The sequence below is a fragment of the Culicoides brevitarsis genome, chromosome 1 (assembly GCF_036172545.1).
Source record: "Culicoides brevitarsis isolate CSIRO-B50_1 chromosome 1, AGI_CSIRO_Cbre_v1, whole genome shotgun sequence".
In the NCBI taxonomy this organism is placed as follows: domain Eukaryota; kingdom Metazoa; phylum Arthropoda; class Insecta; order Diptera; family Ceratopogonidae; genus Culicoides; species Culicoides brevitarsis.
The window spans coordinates 18,428,741-18,448,105 of record NC_087085.1 but is presented as its reverse complement, the minus strand read 5'-3'; the positions used below and the strand labels follow the sequence as shown (position 1 = coordinate 18,448,105).

The following is a 19,365-nucleotide window of genomic DNA, read 5'->3' as shown; positions in this document are numbered from 1 at the left end:
TATCGAACATTTTTTAGCATCAAAAACATTGAAAAATTAAGAATTTCCTTAAGTCTTGAAAATTTACGTGTTGACTTTTCTTCAATTTTATTTATTTGATTTGATTTGATTAAAAATACTTTAGGTATAATTTTTAAAAAGTCAGCTTTAGTCAAATTTTTAAAATTTTCAATTCTCTGCAAATTATAAAAAAATCAAAGTAAGATTTAAGTTTAAGTATAAACACTTATAAGTTAATTGCAAATTTTTTATAAGTTAAAACTTAAGTTAAAGTTTTTCCAGTCAATCAAGTGAAAAGATTCTTTAAAAATTTACGTTTAAGAAAAGTCACAAAAAGTTTTTTGCTTCTGGTCTTTTAAAAAATTTTTCTTTGATTTCGATAAAATTTTCTAAAAATGCTCTCCAAAAAAAGCCATCAATCCAATAATGAGAGAAAAATATATGATAAAACACTAATAAATAGAAAAACAATGAAATCATCAAGTCATCATGTACCGCCACATCACACGGCATCACAAAACATCGGCACCGTAATAAACATTTCGTCAGAGTAAAATGAAAATTCCTGCATGCAACAAATGAAACGTATTGCACGTGTTGAATGCTAAAAAAGAACTCGGGCTTTTATTTATTTGATTTGATTTGATGTAAAAATACGAACCAATAATGAATATCAATCAAGTCGATATGCCATCGACGATGTCAAATGAAGGAAAATGGAAATTCCTCTCGCAAATATACACGTAGCGATAAGAGTAATGATGATAGTGGCAGCACAAATAATGACATATAAGACGACTTTTTCTCGTATTACTATTTCCATTTTAGATTGTATTGTGATGTTTTTCCGACATTTGCTGCGCTATAAAGAGAAGGACAAACAAAATAATATAATAAATGATTGTTAAACACCACGTACGTGACAAAGTTTGCAATTGAATGGATTCCCACTTTATTGCCTAATTTATATCGGCAAATGATACAAAGTTGTCAAGAATGAAAAAACAAAACAAAAAGTGTGTTTATGGGAAAGTCTTCAACGGTCTTCATCTAACAGGAATTTTTCAAAGAAACTCCAATTATTTTTCAATCTTTAAAAAGAATAAAAAAAATTATAAAAAGTAACAAAAAACAATTTTTACAGAAAAAAACTCGCAAAATTTTAAAAATTTATTTACATATTTTTTTTATTAAATTATAGCTTTGAGGTCAATAGTCAATATAATATAATATAATAACAAAAAAATAGAAAAAGTAGCCGTCTAATGAACGATATACTATACCGCATTTCGATATTACAAACCTACTTTTTATTGTAGTCCTCACTTTACAATACTCCTCATTTCAATTTTCCTACAGACTTTTTCCTTTGAAATGCATTTATTTCACAATTCCATACATTCATTTTTAAGAATTTATCAAAAAAAAAATTTTTTTCATGACCGTTTTTTCGAAAAAAAAGAAAAACGGTCTTGAAATTTTTCAAGTCAAGTTTTAATCAACTTTTGATGGGTTTCAAAGCTAAAATTGAATAAATATTCATTCTAAAGATAATTTCCATCAAAATCTCCTTGATTTTTGAAGAAATAAAAAAAAAATTTTTCATGACCGTTTTATTCGAAAAAAAAGAAAACGGTCTTGAAATTTTTCAAGTCAAGTTTTAATCAACTTTTGATGGATTTCAAAGCTAAAATTGAATAAATATTCATTCTAAAGATGATTTCCATCAAAATTTCCTTGATTTTTGAAGAAATATTTTTTTTTGTATTTTTGTCCAAATTTAGCTCTTATTTTATTAATTAAATTTAATTTTTATAAAAGAACAAATATATTTTGCTGTTTTTTTTTTGTTCTAAGCATGATAAAAATAGATACAAAATATTTTTTTTTATTTTTTCATTCATAAAATTTTAAGAGCACTTTATACATTTTTGTCTATTTTATTTTTCATTAGTTTTATTTTATTATTTGACTTTAAATATTTATTACTACCAAAACTCATAAATTTCGCAATAAAATCCACATAAATTCTCGATGCATCAAACGAAAAATTTCTTGCTCGTCTAAAAATTTCTTTAAATAAATATCTTTTTGCATTTAAAATTGCTCCGCCGTCACTCATTCTCGCCCTTCCTCATCACTCACTCGCTAATTAATCTCGATTTTATTCACATTTTTATTCGAAAAAAACAAACAACAACAAACGGCAAAACAATGTGTCGCGAGAGAGATTACGTCATTAACACTTGTTGTACGATACCCGAGCAACACTCGCAACATTAACCTTCTAATTTACTTGCTTTGAATATTGAATGTCTGTAACTGTAAATAAAAATCGTACACATTGAACTTGGTTCATTACTCACTGCAATGCAAAAATAAAATTACCTTTCAAAAAAAAAATTGAACTCTCAATGCGCGATCAATGATGTCACTCTTCGAGTAATTATTCTTATCTTTTGTGTTCGCACATCTCCGAACCTCCGTGCAAAAGATAGCGAATAATAGTGTGTTGTTAATTCCCAATATTATTTTGTCGTTTGCATGTGTGGAACGCACACTTGCTCGCCAGCTCGCTCATTCCGTTCGGCACTCAGTCAGGCAGTGACTTAGCCTCAGTCGGTATGTAAGCGTCTTAATTTAAACATATAAGTAGCGGCATTGTGAATAATAATGTGATTTAAAGCTAAATAAATATTTTTTCGTTGTTGATGTTTTTTCTATGTTTAACATTTTTTTTTTGTAATATTAAAATAGATTGAGAAATATAAATATTTGATAAAGCAAGTGAAGTGAAAACACATTTAATTAAGTAAAAATGTTGATGGAATACGTAAAAAGTGCCTTTAATTTCGTATTAAAAGTATTGCTGTACCCGCAAACGATCATCAATGACTTGGTTTTGCTCAATTGGACGACGCTGGGCATCGAATATCTGCCTGAAAAGAATCAAATGTAAATATTTTTAATTTCCTCGAAGCTTATCACGGCAAGATAAAATGTTTGACGCATTCGCCAAGACTCGTTGATAAGCATCGCCATGCATTTCGGAACAAACATTGAGGTCATCCGGTGTTTTGTAGTAAAAAAATTTACGTTTCGCGTCTCGTGACATCACATTTTTGGATGTTTTGAAGCAATTCAGGGTTTGTGAATATGTTACAAGATGAAAAATGATCTTCTTGAGACGACAAAAAAAAAATTTATTCAAAAAAATTCACCTTACCTTCGATTTTTATCCATTTTTATGAGTTTTTTGGGACTTTTTAAATTTTTTAAGGATTAAGTCGAATTTTTGGAAAAAAATCCGTACAAAAATTTCGACCTAAACCTTCAAAAATTGAAAAAGTCCCAAAATTGCTTAAAAATTCTATAAAAATCGAAGGTTGGGTGAAATTTTTTGAAATCAATTTTTCACTAGAATTATTTTTTGTCTCAAAAAGATCATTTTTCACCATGAACTTTGCATTCACAAACCTAAAATTGCTTCCAAAAAGCCAAAAATATGCTGTTAAACGTATTTTTTACACAAGATGACCTCAATTTTTGTTCTGAAATGCACCCTAAACGAATCTACGTCCCGCAAAATTATTTATTTTGTCTTTTCTGAAGAAAAACTTGAAAAAAATAAATAACAAATAATCTTACTCAATAAGAAAGTTCAATAAATTTCGATCTAAAAAAATGCAAAAAATCGAAAAAAAAAAGTGAATTTTTTGAAAATTTTCTATGATTGTTCAACAAAACCTTCAGAAAAGCTAAAAATTTAATTTTTTTTAATCTCAAAAAAATTTTTAAAGACAAAACGTGAATTTTTTCTAATGTTTGTTTTTTTTTGTCTTTGCAGCAAACTCAAGTGTGCCTTAGATGAATTACTAAAGACTGAAGAGAATTACGTCACGAAGCTGGAAAACGGCTTAAAAACATACGCCGCTCCCTTGGACGAGCTGCTGCAAGACAAATACAACGAAGAATTCTACGACATCGAACGCATTTACAATTTTCATCACACAGAGTTCCTTCCAGCACTGCGGGAGCATCACGCGAGTATCTTTGACGTTGCCAACTTGATCCATCGTCTCATCCACAAAGACGGTTTTTTTGACTACATTTTTTACGCCATGCGAAAGCCCAAGCTAGAAGCTTTTATTGCAAGTCACACGGAAATTTTCAATAATTTGGGCTCGAATGACAAACTCGGCATCAACAGTTTCTTGCATGAACCCATCCAAAGATTGCCTCGCTACAAATTGCTGTTCGCGGAGATAATTAAGGTGAATATTTACTTATCATTTTTTTGTTTTCGGGGTGATTATTTGTTCTTATGAGTAAGCTTCAATTATATTATCTTGCTTGTTTGCCAGGCGATATCTGTCGATGACGATGATGCTATCAAAGACATACAGAGAGCGTGTCGAATTGCCGAGAGAGACATTTTGTCACTGCTTAATACCGTTAACGAGGCACTCAACTTGAATCAGTTTGCGGAGAGTAAGCAAGTAAGTTTTCGCTCTTTGTTTATGTTTTTTTTAAGTGATAAGTCACTCAATTTTTTTTCGATAGTTTAATATTTTTGAGCATGGAAAGTTCAAAAAGGCAGCTGACTTTGAGATGTTTAATTCGGCGCAAGGATTGACGTTTAAAGGGAAAGCTTTTTTGTTTGAAGGAGCGTTACTTTGCACGGAATGGAATGAAACTCAGCGATTATTTTATTATCGTACGCATGTGGAGTTGAATGACATTTTGTATATCGATGCCGATAAACCGGGAATGTTCAGAATCAACTTGGACGATAAGGAAGTGGATTTTATGGGGAAAAAAGCGACCATTGATGAGTGGATTGATTTGTTGACACGCACCGATGATCGAAGTAAGTTTTTTTCTTCAATTTTTTTTTTTTTGTTTAGGCAATTAAAATTTTTAAAAATTATTCAACATGTCAATTTAAGTAAATTTTTGCGATTTTTGTATTATTTTTATAAAAAAATTTGAAATTTTTATAATTATTTTTTCTTTAATTAAAATCATTTTTTAAGTAAATTTTTGCGATTTTTGCATTAATTTTTTTTTACAAAAGAAGATTTTTCGAAAAATATTAAATTTTTAATTCACGAAAAAAATCATAATTTTATCACATCTTTTTCAGATAAAATTTTTCATTTTTTTTTTTTTTAAGTTTTTGCCCTATTTAATGCTTTTTAACACTTTTTTGCAAATAATTTTTTTTTTTCCAAAAGAAATTTCTTTTTTAATTTTTTATTATATTTTAATTTTTTTTAATATTTTCACTTAAAATGCTCAAAAATTAAATATCAAATGTTAAAAGAAAAAAAATTATATTACAAAAATGTGAAATTTTTATTCATTTTAGTTTTCAGGCCATTTTTAAAAATTTTTTTAACAATTTTCAAGAAAATTCAAACTTTAAATTAGTTCGGATTTTTTTTTTTTGATTTTCAGTAAAAAATTAAAAATTTAATAAAATTTTTTTTTTTTTTTTTACTGCTGGTTAAAAATTTACTTTGAGCTTGATCTTACAAAAAATTTTTTTTTTTTTTTTTTTTTTTTTTTTTGTAGATTCATCCGTACTAGGCAGCTCCACATGGTAAGAAATTCCCATAAATTCTTTAAAATTTAAATTCATTTAATTTTTTTTTTCCTTCAGGGACGAAGATCAATACCTGAAAATTCTCCGTAAAATCGAAAAACACTATATTTTACATCTCAACCTGTACAAACAAAATCACTTATTCGAAGCAAAATCCTTGCCAAACCTCAGTGACCTCATCGCCCTCACAGACACCCTTCTAGTCTTCCATTCGCAGAAAATTCTTCCTGTCCTCGAGCAACGTGATCTTACCATCACCAAAGTTTGCGAATTCTTCAAAACCGTGTTGCAGGATCCCGTCTTCCAGATTTACAAAAAATACGCGGTTCTTGCTCCAAAATCCTACAAAACGGCAAAAAGCATGTTCAAAGGTCTCGGCGACTTGGATCAGTTTATAAAATTCATCGAGACGCCGATAAATCACCTGAGTCGATATAAAAAGTTTTTCAGCAAAATGGTGAGAGTTTTGTTCAACGACACGGAAGTGCCAAAGGAACTCGTGCTGACAGTCGCTAATGTTCAAGTGGAAATAAATAAATACGAGAAAATGGTTTTAAATCATTACAAATTGCATTTATTGGAGACGAGTGTGGTAAATTTTTAATTTTTTTTTTTAATTAGATTTTTTTTAAATTAATTTTTTTTAGGCAAACCAACCACAAGAGCTCGGAATGATTTATTTCACAGATTTAGTGACCTTGGACAGTGTGAGTCCCTTGAAAAATCGTCTTTTTTTGATGGGAGATTGTGTCTTAGCCGTTAAACTTCGTTCGATCGGGAAAGATGACGACAACGAAATATTCGACAGTATTCTATGGAAAATACCGACAGACGGTATCAACATCCGTACAAGCACAAAAGTCAACAAACGCCTAAAATTGTCATCCAAAACCGTAAAAGTAGCCGAACAAGCAGTCACATTCCGAACAATTGAGAAAATGAAAGAATTTCTCAAAAATCTCGAGAGCAATAGTTAAATATTTTTCCTTATAAGTCTCAAAATTTCTGTGAAAATAGATTTTATCAGTATCAAAAGTAACATTTTTTTCACGTAGAATCATAGCAGCCTTGAGAAAAAATTCGTTTGACATTCACAGAGCAAAAAAAAATCAAACGGCATTGCAACGCGAATTGTAACAGTCCTAAATTTAATTCAAAAAAATCGTATAAAAAATCTAAAATTACATAAAAATGGACGTTCGTCAATTCGAAAAGCCTCGTGGAGCGGTCAGCAAAAAGCCTAAAAATACTTCTCGCATTCCAAAACCCCACTCGAAAGGCATCAAAACGTTCTCTGCCGGCTTTTCGAGCGAAAATCACGAAATAAAACCAAAGAAAAAGGTAACTTTTGACATTTGGACCGACCAAAAATCCACGGAAACGAACAAGGAAAAGTCCTCCTTTGACCGGAAGCTGGAACAAAAGCGACGAATTGCCATTGAAGCCATTAAATTAGCGGAACAACGAAAATTGGCGATCATGCAACGCAGCAATACGAAGGAAAATGACGTTCCATGCGAATTTGTCGAACCAAAAACCACCACAAGACGCGCTTTGTTCTCTTTGGATGTCAATCAACCGGTTATTGTGACCCAATTGCCAGCGATCAAAGAAACTGATTTCATGGAGAAGCCAAAAGGACGTCCAATTTTGAAGGCAAAACAATTCCCGGAATACGATTGCAAGAATTTCACATCGTTAACGGGCATAATGAAGGAATTAACGTTGCAGGAACTTCCGAAGAAGAAGAAAAAAGTCGTTCGTTACTCCATCGAGGAATTGAAAAATATGAATCCGTTGAAAAAAGATCCAAAATTCTAATTTTTGTTGAATTTTTCTCTTTAATTTGATATGAAATGCTGTAACAATAAAAATATTTGAATATTTTTAGTCATCTGAAATCAATTTTCGATAAAACTCGTAAAATTTGTGTGCTTCTCTTCCAATATTTCCTCCAATTTATCAAGAAATTGACGTTTTTTGTCGTTGGATCGAAAGATTATCGAGTACTGCTGATACTTGGACGTCTTAGAGAACACTTTTATTCGTTCCGGAACTTTAACGCTGTGTCTGAACATCACCAAGTCATACGGCAAGGACCAAATAAAGGCGTCAAAAATTTCATTACTGGTATCCTGGGATCAAAAATGAACAAAAAATTAATTTTTTGTATGAAAAATCGAATAAAAAATCTTACATTTGCATCATTTTTGACACGAACCGCCAATATTGCGCTTTCCATGAGGAAAATTTTGTGTCTCGGAACATTCGGATCGTCATATTCCATAACAACTGTGTCTGAATAGAGAATTAGGCCCAATTCCTTGACATTAATCTACGAAAAAAATTAAAAATTAATATTTTTTTTTAAGAAAAATAAAAAATTTCATACCGAAAAGGAAGATTTCGAATGAATTTTGTAATTATCAGTGACAAGTTTCTCAAAATGTTCCAACTCAACGAAGGTATTTGCGACAATTCGTGTCACTTCAACAGGAATATGCTCGGTATGGTCCTCAAGTGTCTCAACCATGACTTTCATCAAACTCTGGAAGAGCTTTGTGTACTTTCGTAGTTGTTGGAAGGGAAGTTCAATGAACTTTTTCATGTCTTGCAACAAAAGTTGATCAATGAGGTCTATATGGGTTCCCGGCTTGGTTCCGGCATTGATGTAGTAGGAGTTGAGGGTGTCATAAGCTGTCGGTCCCAGAATCGCATATTTTTGGTATTGATGGTTGAAGATTGGATCCTAAAAAAATTTTTAAGGTAAGGTTAAGTTAGGAGACTAAATTTAATTATTTGACTTTTTTTCGCTTTTTTTAACTTTTTTGAATTAAATTTTAATTTAAAATTAAATTAAAGATTAATTTTTAAATTAAATAATTTTTTATGTTTTTTTAAACTAATTTTTACTTAATTTTTTAATTATTTCTTTATTAAATTCAATTATTATTTTTTTATATTTTTTATTATTATTTTTTAGAAGAAAATGTAGCAAAAATCGTAAAAATGGAAATTTTATTAAAAAAATAATTTTCATTAAAAATTTATGAATTTAAAATTTATAAATTAATTTTATTTTTTTAATATAATTTAATTTATTTTGAATTTATTATTTTTATTTTAAATTTATTTAACTTAATTTAAAATTTTATTTTCAAAATTTTAAGTTCATTTTTTTTTAATTTTTATCTTTTTTTTATTAAAAAAAAAATAGAAAAATATCACAAATAAATTTATTTTTTGCCTGATTTTTTTTTTAATCAAAAAAAATAAATAATTAAATTTAGTCGCCCAAGATATAAATTTTCTTTTAAAAAACTCACCTGCAAACACTTTTTGAACAAATTACAAACAACAACGATATCCATGCCATTGATTTGCAACACGGGATAAATATTTCTGGTATGATACTCCAAAATTGCATTGAAAACGCTCATAAATTCACGAACATTGACCATTATATAGCTCGGAATGTTCCCGACATAGCCTTGTTTGTGGATCATCAGTAGCAGGATGTAGTGCTTTTCGATATTTCGCAAGGTTTCCAGATATTTTCGATGATCCCTGTTGGAAAAATTCTTCAACATGCTGATTTTCCACGAAAAAAATGCAAAGCCACACCGATTTCAATATTGATAGACACTCACAAATCCATCACCTATCATAGCCGAATAAAAAACATCAAGTCTGGACAAAAACTTTTTATATTCGAATAACACAGATTTAACATTTTTCTTTTTTTTTCCTTAAATATTTTTCCATCTTTGGTACATTTTTTTTTTTTTTAAGAAAGTCTAAGGCATTAAAACTTTAACACAGATAGGAGGAACTCATAATTAAGGCAGACAAAACAGAAAAAAAAAACATTTTTTTTTTCTTTCAGATAAGCATCTAATTACGATGTTTTTACTGCTGGCGACGAAGAATAATCTTCCAAGCTCACATACCATATTGTGCCTCCGAGGTCGTATGAGTCTTCTGTGGAAGAAAAAACAATTAAAACTGAAGATTTTGTTGAAAATTTGAAGAACTTACGACTAGAACTGCTTGAGCGATTACTGCTGGAACGATTGCTGCTGATGAGACTTTCGACTCGCGGTGGGTGATCTGAAAGCGATTTCTCGCGCTTTGTAATTCTCACGGTATTTGATGTCAATTTGCTACGTCTAAAGGATTTGTGACTGATCTCACTGGAGGATATCGCAGAGAAAATACTGTTGTTGCGTGATAAGGTGTTGCAGTTGCGTACTTTGATGGAACGTAAAATATCATCTAAAAAAAATTAAAATTTTTAATTTATTACCAAAATCATATGTATTTATTAAAACATAAAAAAGGCTGCTTCAAATTTAAATCAAAAAATTTTTGCAATTTTTAAAATAATAAAGTTTTAAAATAAATAAATTTTTTTTAAAAATTTAGTTCTAATTTAAAATTTGTCTTAAAGGTTTTTTTGAACTTTCATTAAAATTTTCTAATTTAAAATTAATTTCAGAATTTTCGAGTTGAAAAAAAATACCTATTTTTAAAACATTTAAAATTTTTGAAAAATTTTAAAAAATTGAAATTTTTTTGAAAATAAAAAAAGAAACAAAAAAATTTTTAAAATATTTGAGCAAATTTTAATTTAAAAAAAATGAAAATTTGATTTTTTTTTAATTTATGAAAATTTCTAAAAAAAAAAAACATAAAAAAAGTCCCAAACCTGTAAGAGTTATGACTTTTGATAACTTTCTAAGACTTTTCAAAGTAAATATTCTTCTTAAAAAATCTTAAAATTTTTGTTAATCGGTTATTTTTTAATTTTGCATCTTAAAATTGACTTTCTTCTCTGAAAATATTTTTGATAGTTTTTTTAAATTTTTTTTTCTTAATTTTTGATTAAAATTAAATTTAAAATTACGAATCCTATAATATAAGAAAAAAAATTGATATTCGCTCAAAAATTATTTAAAACCAGTCATTTTGTATTTGAATTTTTTTTTGCCCAATTCGTTCGAAAAAAAATTGAAAAAAAAAATTTGTATAAATTTGAAGCCATCCTTAAAAAAATAATGTTACCCTAATGAACAAATTTAAAACTATTTTTTGTGGTTCAAAAGACAGAAAACTCACCTCCTGCCGTCATCGAAGTCAACAGCTTAATCCATTCCTGTATCACAAGCATCGGATATTTCCCGTTCGAAATGAAATCAATCTCCCGATTACTCGCAGTCACAATCTTAAATCCTCCTTTGTTGTCCGTATCAATGAACATCACATCATCCAAGACGACATGCGTGCGATATTGCAGTTTTGACGTCTTCTCGATCAGCTCCGTGCACAAAATCGTCTGCTCAAACAGGAATGTTTTGCCCCGAAATCGATTATTCGCATCGAAATCTATCACCGTAAATTCATTCATTTTCTTGAATTTTCCTTGTTCCAGCAAGTCAAACTGTTAAAAGAAAAAAAAAATAAATATTAGAATTTTTCCAAGACCTTAAAAAAAAAGTTGCATGCAAGTTAATCAATAAAAATATTTTCTACAATGTTAGCAACAACACGAACTACACAAAAGAAGGTAACACACTCACAATTCCGCATTTCAGTTGCAAGCGAAAATCCAAATCATCTAAAACGGGTATTAGATTTCCTAAATTCGGTGACACCCCGAAAAGTGCCAGATCGAAAAACGAGTGTCTTGGCTACGAATCGTGCGATTTTTAGTGATGAACGGAAAATTATTTGAGAAATATAGAAAGCTGAGCACAAACAAATGCACATTTATGCAAAAAATTTACTTAAAATTCATCTTACCTCATGAACCTCTTCAATGTCGTTCAGACTAAGTGCCTCATTAACGTTATCCAATAACCGCTGTATTTGCTTTTCCGCAATGCAACACACGCTGATGATGTCTTTGACGTTTTTAATGCCATCCAGATCGTTCGCCAGTGCCTACGATGCACACAAAAGAAACAAAGAACGAATAATAAATCATTTCTCATCGCGAAAAAAAAAACATTTTTCACACACTCACTTTAATAATTTCGCCAAACAGCAATTTGTAACGCGGCAGCAACTGAATCGGCTTCAGCAAGAAACTATTGACGCCGAGTTTGTCTTCCGATTCTTTCGTGATGCCATCGAAAAATTCCTTGTACTCGTGCGTTAGCTTCTCGGCACGCGGCTTGTTCAGTCCGAAAAGTACGTAGCCGTAAAAAAAGTCTTTTGTGATGTAGGTGTAGAAGAGTGTCGCGATGGCAATGACGTCATCGTTGCATGCAAGAAGCGCTGGCAGTAATTCTTCCTTGTGAAACGCGTACAAACGCTCGATGTTGCCGAAAATGTGGTACTTTTTGCCCAGGAGCGCGGGATAATTTCGCGCATACCGATCGAGAGGCGTCACATAAATACTGATTCCGCGTTCGAGACCTTCGACGTAACTTTTTTCCGTTTGGATTAGTTCTTGGACTACGTTGGAAAGTTGTCTAAAATGAAATTTTTTATTGAAAATTTATTTTTTTATGAAAATTTTGATCTTACCGTTGATTTTTTTCTGTAAGTGCTTCAACATTTGACGTACTTTGACTCGATGAACGTTTGATAATTGACAAAATCTCATTTTTGTTGATTGTTGGGCGGGAATCAGCTTCATATAATTCGTCTACTTCTTGTGCATCATCAACTTCGGTGACAGTAATTTCAGGACTTTCATCTGAAGGTGGGATTTCTTTGGTGTCATCAAGAGATCTGTCATCTTCAGTAGAGGAGGAAGACTCTGCCGTGCTGATTTCGTGTGCGTCACTGAAAAAAATTAATTTAAAAAATTATTTTATTATTTTTTTAAATATTATTTTAAAAAATTATAAAATATTTTATAAAATTTGAAAAAAAAAACATTTATTTTATTTGAAAAATTTGAAAAAAAATTTTTATTTTTTTTTAATTGTTTAGGCGAATAATTTAATTTAAAAAAATTGTCAGAACTTTAATTAAGAGAATTTTTCCATTTAATGAACGTTTTTGGATTATTTTAGAATAGATTATTTTGTACATTCAGTCAATTGAATTTTATTTTTTTTATATTTCAAAATTAAAGAAAAATCGAACTTTGATTTCCAAATTTAACAGAATAAATATTTAAAATTTTTTTTAACGAGTTTGCCTAATTTTTTTTATCCAAATTTCAATTTTTTTTCTACATTTTTTTTTAAATTTTTATTAAAAAAAAGTTTCTATGATTTTTTATTTAAAAAAAAATTTAATTTTTATGATTCTTTAAACAAAAAGTATAAAAATTTACTCATTTTAAGTAAATCAATTAAAATTTAATGAAAAAAATGACAAAACCGATAAAAGAAAAATTCTAATTTTTTTTCTTAAAGACATTCAGGACGTCAAAACCATTATTTTTCTCCATGGAACCTATCCTCGGAAACGCACCATTTTGGAGATTATCCATTAGCTTCAAAAATTCAAAGGCAAGTGCAATATAAAAATTTTAAAAAGAACGGGAAAGAAACAAAGTAAGCAAACGTGAGCGGAACTGAGTAAAAAAAAGCATCCGTTAGTTGATCCACATTTTTTTCCATCCAAGTTTCTTCTTATCAAAAGTTACTGTTCACATCATGCAACAAGTCTCGCACACATAAATAACAAGAAGCAAGTTCTGGCTCATGTAATAAAAGTGCAGTAGCAGTACAAAATCCGCAATGCGCGCGTAAAAGAAGTGAACAAACCATAAAGGAAAAATTTTATATCACTTTAATAATCCACATGTCGTCTATAAATAACATTCATAAATTTACACGATCATAACAAAATTATTACTTTTTATTGCAGAAGCCAGCACAGAGACGAAAGTTTTGCTTAGACGAAGAAAAAATCAGTCTTTCAGTCCAGAACGAAATAAGCAGTCTCGATATGTCATTTATTCTAATCATCATCTGGTTGTGTACATTTTTATTTTATTATTGCCCGTATCACTCTATCTGTCGTTTTTTATTGTTGGTCGTGCACTCGCACTGTACATTTGCTCTTATATCATTATTATTATTGTTATTACTGCACACAGTTATATTGCCATTATTGTATTATGAATCATCGTAGTTTTCTCTCTCTACCGCACGTTAAGTCAACCACACGTTTTGTACTTTGAGAGGAAATGATTGATACAAGTTGAAAGGTTCATTACAGCGGTTGGAATTTGTTAGATTAGTGATTTATGAAAAGGTCATTTGAAAGGAAACGTCACAAGGCTTTGAATAATTTTTAGAATTTTTCTAATTGAAAAAACGCCTTTGCAAAGCTGGATTGTAATTGAAGTCATTTTTTGAATAAATCTAATTTGCATAAGCAAAGTTGCAAATTTTAGTGCTTAAAATCATCCTACTTAGTATTTTTTTCATGTGGGATGATCTTGCTTTTGGACTTACAAAGAATTATTTCTTTTTCTCTTTTATTTTTATCTCTTTTTCTTTTTAAAATTAAAATTAAATTATCTTGAAGTTGGAGAAAAAAAGTTTTTAACCTTTTTAATGTAAAAATAATTTTAAAATTTTTTATTTGAAAAAATTAAAAAAAAAATTCTGTTTTTCATTTAGAATAAAATCCAGGTTTATTTTGAGAAATATTTTAAAAGAAATATGTAAAAATTTTTAAAATTTCATCGTCTTTTTATGTCTTTTTTTTTTTTTCAAGTGAATTTTTTAAAAATTTTTCAAAAAATTGTGACTTTTAACATTAAAAAAATTCTTTAAATGCTTCTAGGGAAATTTTAAGTTTTTAAGTGGTTATTTCTTGTTCAAATTTTGAATATGAATCTTAAAATTCGATTTTTTTTTATAGAATCGAAAAGAAAAAAAAATTAAATATTTTTTTTACATAAAAATGGCAGAATTCAAAAAATTGTTACTGTTAAAAAATTAAAAAAATTTAAATTAATAACGAATAAAATCCAATTTTATTTTTTATGTTTTAATAAATTTATTAATTTTACTAATTTAACTTCATTATTTTTAAAAATTATGAAAAAAACCTTTTATTTTATTTTTTTTTTGTTTAAGCAGTCTAATTTTAAGATAAATTCAACTTCAAAAGTTTGAGAGGGAAAATTTAATAAATTTTTATCAAATTTTTATCAAATTTTTGCAAAATGGCAAACAAATTTAAAAGCAATTTATTTTGTCACATTTTATTTATATAAATTAAAGCAATTTGAGTAAAATTAATTCTAATTTAGTTTTTTAATTAAAGATATTTAAAAAAATTCGTAAATTTCAAATTTCGTTTTAATAGCTTCAAACATTTATTTTAACAAAATTAAAATTTGATTGATGATAGAATAAAATTTGAAAATGTTGAAATGAAAATGATGAAAAACTAAGCAATCGGCAAAAATAACACATATTTCAACAACTGAACTTCAATTGAAATCGTATAAATATTTCAATCAACATTTCATTGCATTATGCTTCAAATGCATTACGCGAAATTTCCAACAATTTTTTAACAAGCATTTGTTATATTAACGCAATCTAACAAAGGTTAATGCTTTTGATCGTGTTTCACAAGTAATTGAATTTAATAAAAGATTTATTAAAAAATGATCATTTCTGATCTCAATCCGCCTTTGTTTATAATTTTAGAGATCAAAAACATCTTCATCACTTCACCATCCAATTCGTAGGTATGTGCTTCATCACACTACAAAACAATAAAATAAACCTTAGTTTTGCAACGTTCAAATGTAAACAAAGAAATTCTCTCTTTCTCGTTGTTCCACCTCCATTAAAAGTTATTATTTTAATTTAAATGGACATTCCATTCCCCAACAGTAAATAAAAAAAATAAAATTTTATCACCCACAATTGTCGTACTTGCACCACACACATCAGTCTTTTTATGTTTATAAAATCATTAAACAAATCACAACACAATCACACTACTTAGATTAAATTAAATAAAGTAGTCTGCTTGCGAGTGATATCACCATTATTATTATGGTTAATGATAACCGAGAGAGCTTTTACAGCACAAAATGCATATTCTACCATTTCATGAAGTAAAATAGATGAAAATGAACAGAAAAAAGCGATGCATGATAATAGTTTGTAACTAAACACATAAATAAATTATGAAAGGCCTTGAACGATTGCCGGTCTGTTGATTTGTGTATCATTTTTTATTGTTGTTATTGTGGTTCTGGTTGTTAGTTCAAAAGACGACGCGTCACTTTTAAATATATGATAATGATCAAATACACGAAAAAAATATTATTTTTGAATTTTTTTAAGGCGAATAAAATTATTTTTTTCACTTTTTTGTCGCATAAGATTTTTTGCGAAGGGGGAAGAAAATAAAATAATTTAATTTTTTGCTATTTAGTAAAATTTGTTAACATTTTTAACATAAAAATTATTACTTTAATAAGCATATTTATTTTTTTACATGTATTTTTGAATTATTTTATTTTCGAGCTCAAATAACTGGAAAAATTTATGACTTTAACTTTAGTTGAAATAACAAAAATCAATTAATTTAAAAGGCTAAAAATTTAAAAACTTGTCTAAATTTTATTAATTATTTAATTTAATTTAGATTTGTTTTATTTTTGAAATTTTTTGAAAAATTATTCAAAATTAAACTATATTATTTGACATAATTTTGACATTTTTGCTAATAACTAAAAATTCAATTAAAGCTTCAAATTTAAATTAAAGAGATAAAAAAAAATTTACAAAAGAAAATTCAAAAAATTTTTTTAAATAAAAAAATAAATCAAAAAAATAAATATAAAAAAATAAATAAATAAAAAAAAATTAAATCAAAATTTTTAATTAAAAAAGTTTCAAAAAAAATCTATCTAATTGAAATTGAAAAAAAAATAAATCAAATTTCGGTCACGTAATTAATATTTCCTTTAAAATTTTAACAGAAAGTGTGTTATTAGAGCAAGTTTAGTCCATTTTTATTTATTTTTAATGTAAACTGGCCTTTTTCAGAATTTTTTAATCAAAATATGTCAGAAAATTTCCTCTTGACAATCATTTTCATATTTTCGCTCTAATTTTTTTTCCACAAAATCGAAGGGGAAACAACAAAAAATAAAAACAATAATTTTTTTTCGCCTAAATAATAAAAACAGAATAATTTTGCCGCTAACATGATTAAATGTTCTTCTTCTCGTTCATTCATGATTTTTATTTTGAATCAAAAAAAAATGTGTTTGTAATATTTGCACGCCTTAAACGTCACTTTTTTCCAAGAATTCCTTCATAAGTCACTTACTTCTGTTATCACACAGGTAAACAGATAAGATAAGATTGCGTGAGTAAATTTATACAAACGCAAAAATGTCTTGCTGACATCGTTCCTTGTAAATTTTTAAATTAAAATATTTTTTATTTCTAATCTAGCACCCTTGAAACAAAGCAAAAAAAATAATTTAAACGCAGGCAGGTAACGATAGAAAAACAAAGAACACTTCCTGTTACATTTTACACATGCAGTCGCTAATTGGAGTAACAAAGAACTGATAATTATGACAAAAAATAGCCTTTGACGTATTGACAACAACGGAGGACATTATTAGCGGAAATTTGACCCGAAAGGGAACACCCATAAGACGTCGTCGTCGTCGAAGTCATCCAAGTGAATCTAATGATTTTTCATGTTTCTCAATAAAGTAACGAGCGAGTTTCTAATGTTTCTTATGTTCAAACGTAAATAATTATTTCATTACAAATGCGTTTAATTGAACAATCAATTGTTGCGAGGCATTGTTGGGGTTTCAGGTGAACAAACACGCCACTCGAAAAAAAACCCTTCAGTCTGAAGGTCTTCTAAAGTTTCGGTTTAATTGGGAATTACCGTCACTAATTTTCATCAAAAACTAAAAAAAATGCGTAAAATACTTGCCTCGTAGTGTCAGTCTCTTTATCGTCGCCGCACAATTCGTTCGTTATCTTATCGCTTGGCACTTCAATCCCGTCACTCGACACGACACGAACTTGTTGCGCCTGAGCTTTCGCGAGAAATTCCTTCGGATCGGACAATTTGTGATACAATTTACTGCCACACGGTTTTTCCTTCGATTTGTATAAAATATATTCGCCCTTTTCGTTTTGCCGGATCCACCAATTGGGCTTTTCCTTGGCGTCCGGCGAGATTTGCGATAAATGCTCGAACGTTACTTTCAAATTTGTCACAGTCATTTCCTTCTTTTCAGCTGATTCGTCATCGACGGTGTCTTCGTTGTTGTTGTTAGAGGCGACTTTTGTTATTTCATCTTGACTAGCATCGATTATTTCCACATTTTCAGCGATTAACGCCTCGACAGCATCGACGTCAGCTGAGTTTTCTCTTTCCTCCAGCGACATTGACACGATTTTACTTTTCGATCGACAATAGAAATTTTTTTTATTTGTTTTGATGTCACTTCTATTCGTGTTTTGTTTGTTTTCGACGACACAATCGAAAAAATATAATAAATAATTAAGTTTGGTATTAACCCATCACATTATCTGGATAGAATATCTACGCAGCGCGCTCGTTATTAAAATGTATATAAATAGAGTACAGAGGTTTTTTTTCTATAACAAAAAATATTTTTTCTACGGAAAACGACTTGCATCGATCGCGGCTTGTGTACTACTGACTCAATTCTCTGCATGGAAGCAAAATGAGCGAACATATGATGTCTACTTATTGTAATTATGAACGAATGAATCAATGTTACGAGCATGTGTTAGTGTGTGCTTTGTGTCTCTTTGTAAAGTAAAGTAAAAAACTTGAAAAGAGAGCTTCGGTTTTATTCATGGAAATACTCGCTGAACGGTATTTTTTTTTCTTATCAGAATTTTTTATATGAAGTTGTAAAAAATTGTTGTTGCAATAAAAAAAAGGTCATGATCGATCAGCTGAAATCGAGAAATTAATCAGATTTTATTTTGTTTTCTGAAGAAATTTTTTAAAAAATTATTTTTTCTTAATAAATTATTAATTCTATCACCTGACGTTATAATTTGTACTGTGAGTTTCTGTTTCTCTCTGGATATTTTCTCTCTTTTTGTCTACGAAATAATCTACTTAAAAAAACGTAAACAAAATATTAATGACGACCATTTCATAGTAAATATTTGCATGTAACATGTGTTAACCAGACGTTGTACAGAATAAACATGCAAAATACGAAAAAAAACAGATGACCTGTTACTTTAGGACATCGATAAAATATTAAAGTGAAGATAGTTTGGCGCTATTTTGTTTTAAAGGGTCCTTTTTAAAGTTTTTTTTTATAAATTTATCTATTTGTTTTATTTTAGGCCGTTCTCAGTCCAATTTTTGTCCATTGAAAAAATCAATTGAGACAAAATATCAAAAAAAAAATTACTAAATATGTATATTTTATTAAGGGAATCTCGTTCCCTGGAAATTTACAAAATTCATAAAAAAAATTTAGAAAATTTTTCGAAAATTTACAAAATGAAGTTTAAATTACTTTACGTATAAAATTGACTTAATTTAGGATTTATTCATTTTTTAATGTAATTTTTTTTATCTAATTTTGTGAAATATGTTTAGATTAAAATTCTTCCAAAAAAATTCTCTCGAAACATGTTAATTATGTATTAATATTTATTAAATTATTTATTTTTTGAATTTGTTCTTTCAGAATCAATTGATTATTTTACTTCAAATTTCTCACCTCTGCTGTACCGATCTTAGCACTTTTTCCTAAATTTCCCATTCCCAAAGATTTTTTTTAA

At 28.6% G+C, this 19,365-nt stretch overlaps 2 protein-coding genes and 1 long non-coding RNA gene across 4 annotated transcripts; 1 reads left to right on the top strand and 2 right to left on the bottom strand.

Annotated features, from left to right (window-relative positions):
* Nucleotides 1-580: 580 nt before the first annotated feature.
* LOC134827712 (uncharacterized) lies at nucleotides 581-2,356 on the bottom strand. The gene is made up of 3 exons (XR_010161811.1): nucleotides 2,297-2,356; nucleotides 662-862; nucleotides 581-604 (listed from the first exon to the last, which is right to left on the bottom strand). It is a non-coding gene; the product is annotated as an uncharacterized LOC134827712 (long non-coding RNA).
* A 318-nt stretch (nucleotides 2,357-2,674) lies between these two features.
* LOC134836652 (uncharacterized) lies at nucleotides 2,675-6,585 on the top strand. Its single transcript, XM_063851834.1, has 7 exons — nucleotides 2,675-2,955; nucleotides 3,848-4,274; nucleotides 4,365-4,499; nucleotides 4,564-4,870; nucleotides 5,578-5,605; nucleotides 5,666-6,200; nucleotides 6,256-6,585. Exons 1-7 carry the CDS (start codon nucleotides 2,819-2,821, stop codon nucleotides 6,583-6,585), a joined length of 1,899 nt encoding a protein of 632 aa, XP_063707904.1. The 5' UTR covers nucleotides 2,675-2,818.
* Nucleotides 6,586-7,440: 855 nt separating this feature from the next.
* On the bottom strand, nucleotides 7,441-18,204 carry LOC134836635 (uncharacterized). 2 transcript variants are annotated; one of them, XM_063851822.1, is made up of 12 exons: nucleotides 17,516-18,204; nucleotides 12,140-12,400; nucleotides 11,634-12,084; nucleotides 11,411-11,551; nucleotides 11,188-11,298; nucleotides 10,727-11,048; nucleotides 9,647-9,883; nucleotides 9,559-9,589; nucleotides 8,935-9,175; nucleotides 8,001-8,357; nucleotides 7,806-7,943; nucleotides 7,441-7,743 (listed from the first exon to the last, which is right to left on the bottom strand). In XM_063851822.1, the coding sequence occupies exons 1-12, from the start codon at nucleotides 17,974-17,976 to the stop codon at nucleotides 7,510-7,512; spliced, it is 2,985 nt and encodes a 994-aa protein (XP_063707892.1). In that variant the 5' UTR covers nucleotides 17,977-18,204; the 3' UTR covers nucleotides 7,441-7,509. The 2 variants fall into 2 exon arrangements, with proteins under 2 accessions (XP_063707892.1, XP_063707894.1); XM_063851824.1 differs by lacking the exon at nucleotides 11,188-11,298.
* Between the last annotated feature and the right edge of the window lie 1,161 nt (nucleotides 18,205-19,365).

Excerpts from the sequence above, each read along its gene's own strand:
- LOC134836652 (XM_063851834.1), top strand. The coding sequence starts at position 2,819 with ATGTTGATGGAATACGTAAAAAGTGCCTTTAATTTCGTATTAAAAGTA. Across the intron at positions 4,275-4,364 it reads TGTTCGCGGAGATAATTAAG|GCGATATCTGTCGATGACGA; the intron begins GTGAATATTTAC and ends CTTGTTTGCCAG. Across the intron at positions 4,871-5,577 it reads GACACGCACCGATGATCGAA|ATTCATCCGTACTAGGCAGC; the intron begins GTAAGTTTTTTT and ends TTTTTTTTGTAG.
- LOC134836635 (XM_063851822.1), bottom strand. The coding sequence starts at position 17,976 with ATGTCGCTGGAGGAAAGAGAAAACTCAGCTGACGTCGATGCTGTCGAG. Across the intron at positions 11,299-11,410 it reads ACATTGAAGAGGTTCATGAG|CCAAGACACTCGTTTTTCGA; the intron begins GTAAGATGAATT and ends CACGATTCGTAG. Across the intron at positions 8,358-8,934 it reads TGTTCAAAAAGTGTTTGCAG|GATCCAATCTTCAACCATCA; the intron begins GTGAGTTTTTTA and ends AAATTTTTTTAG.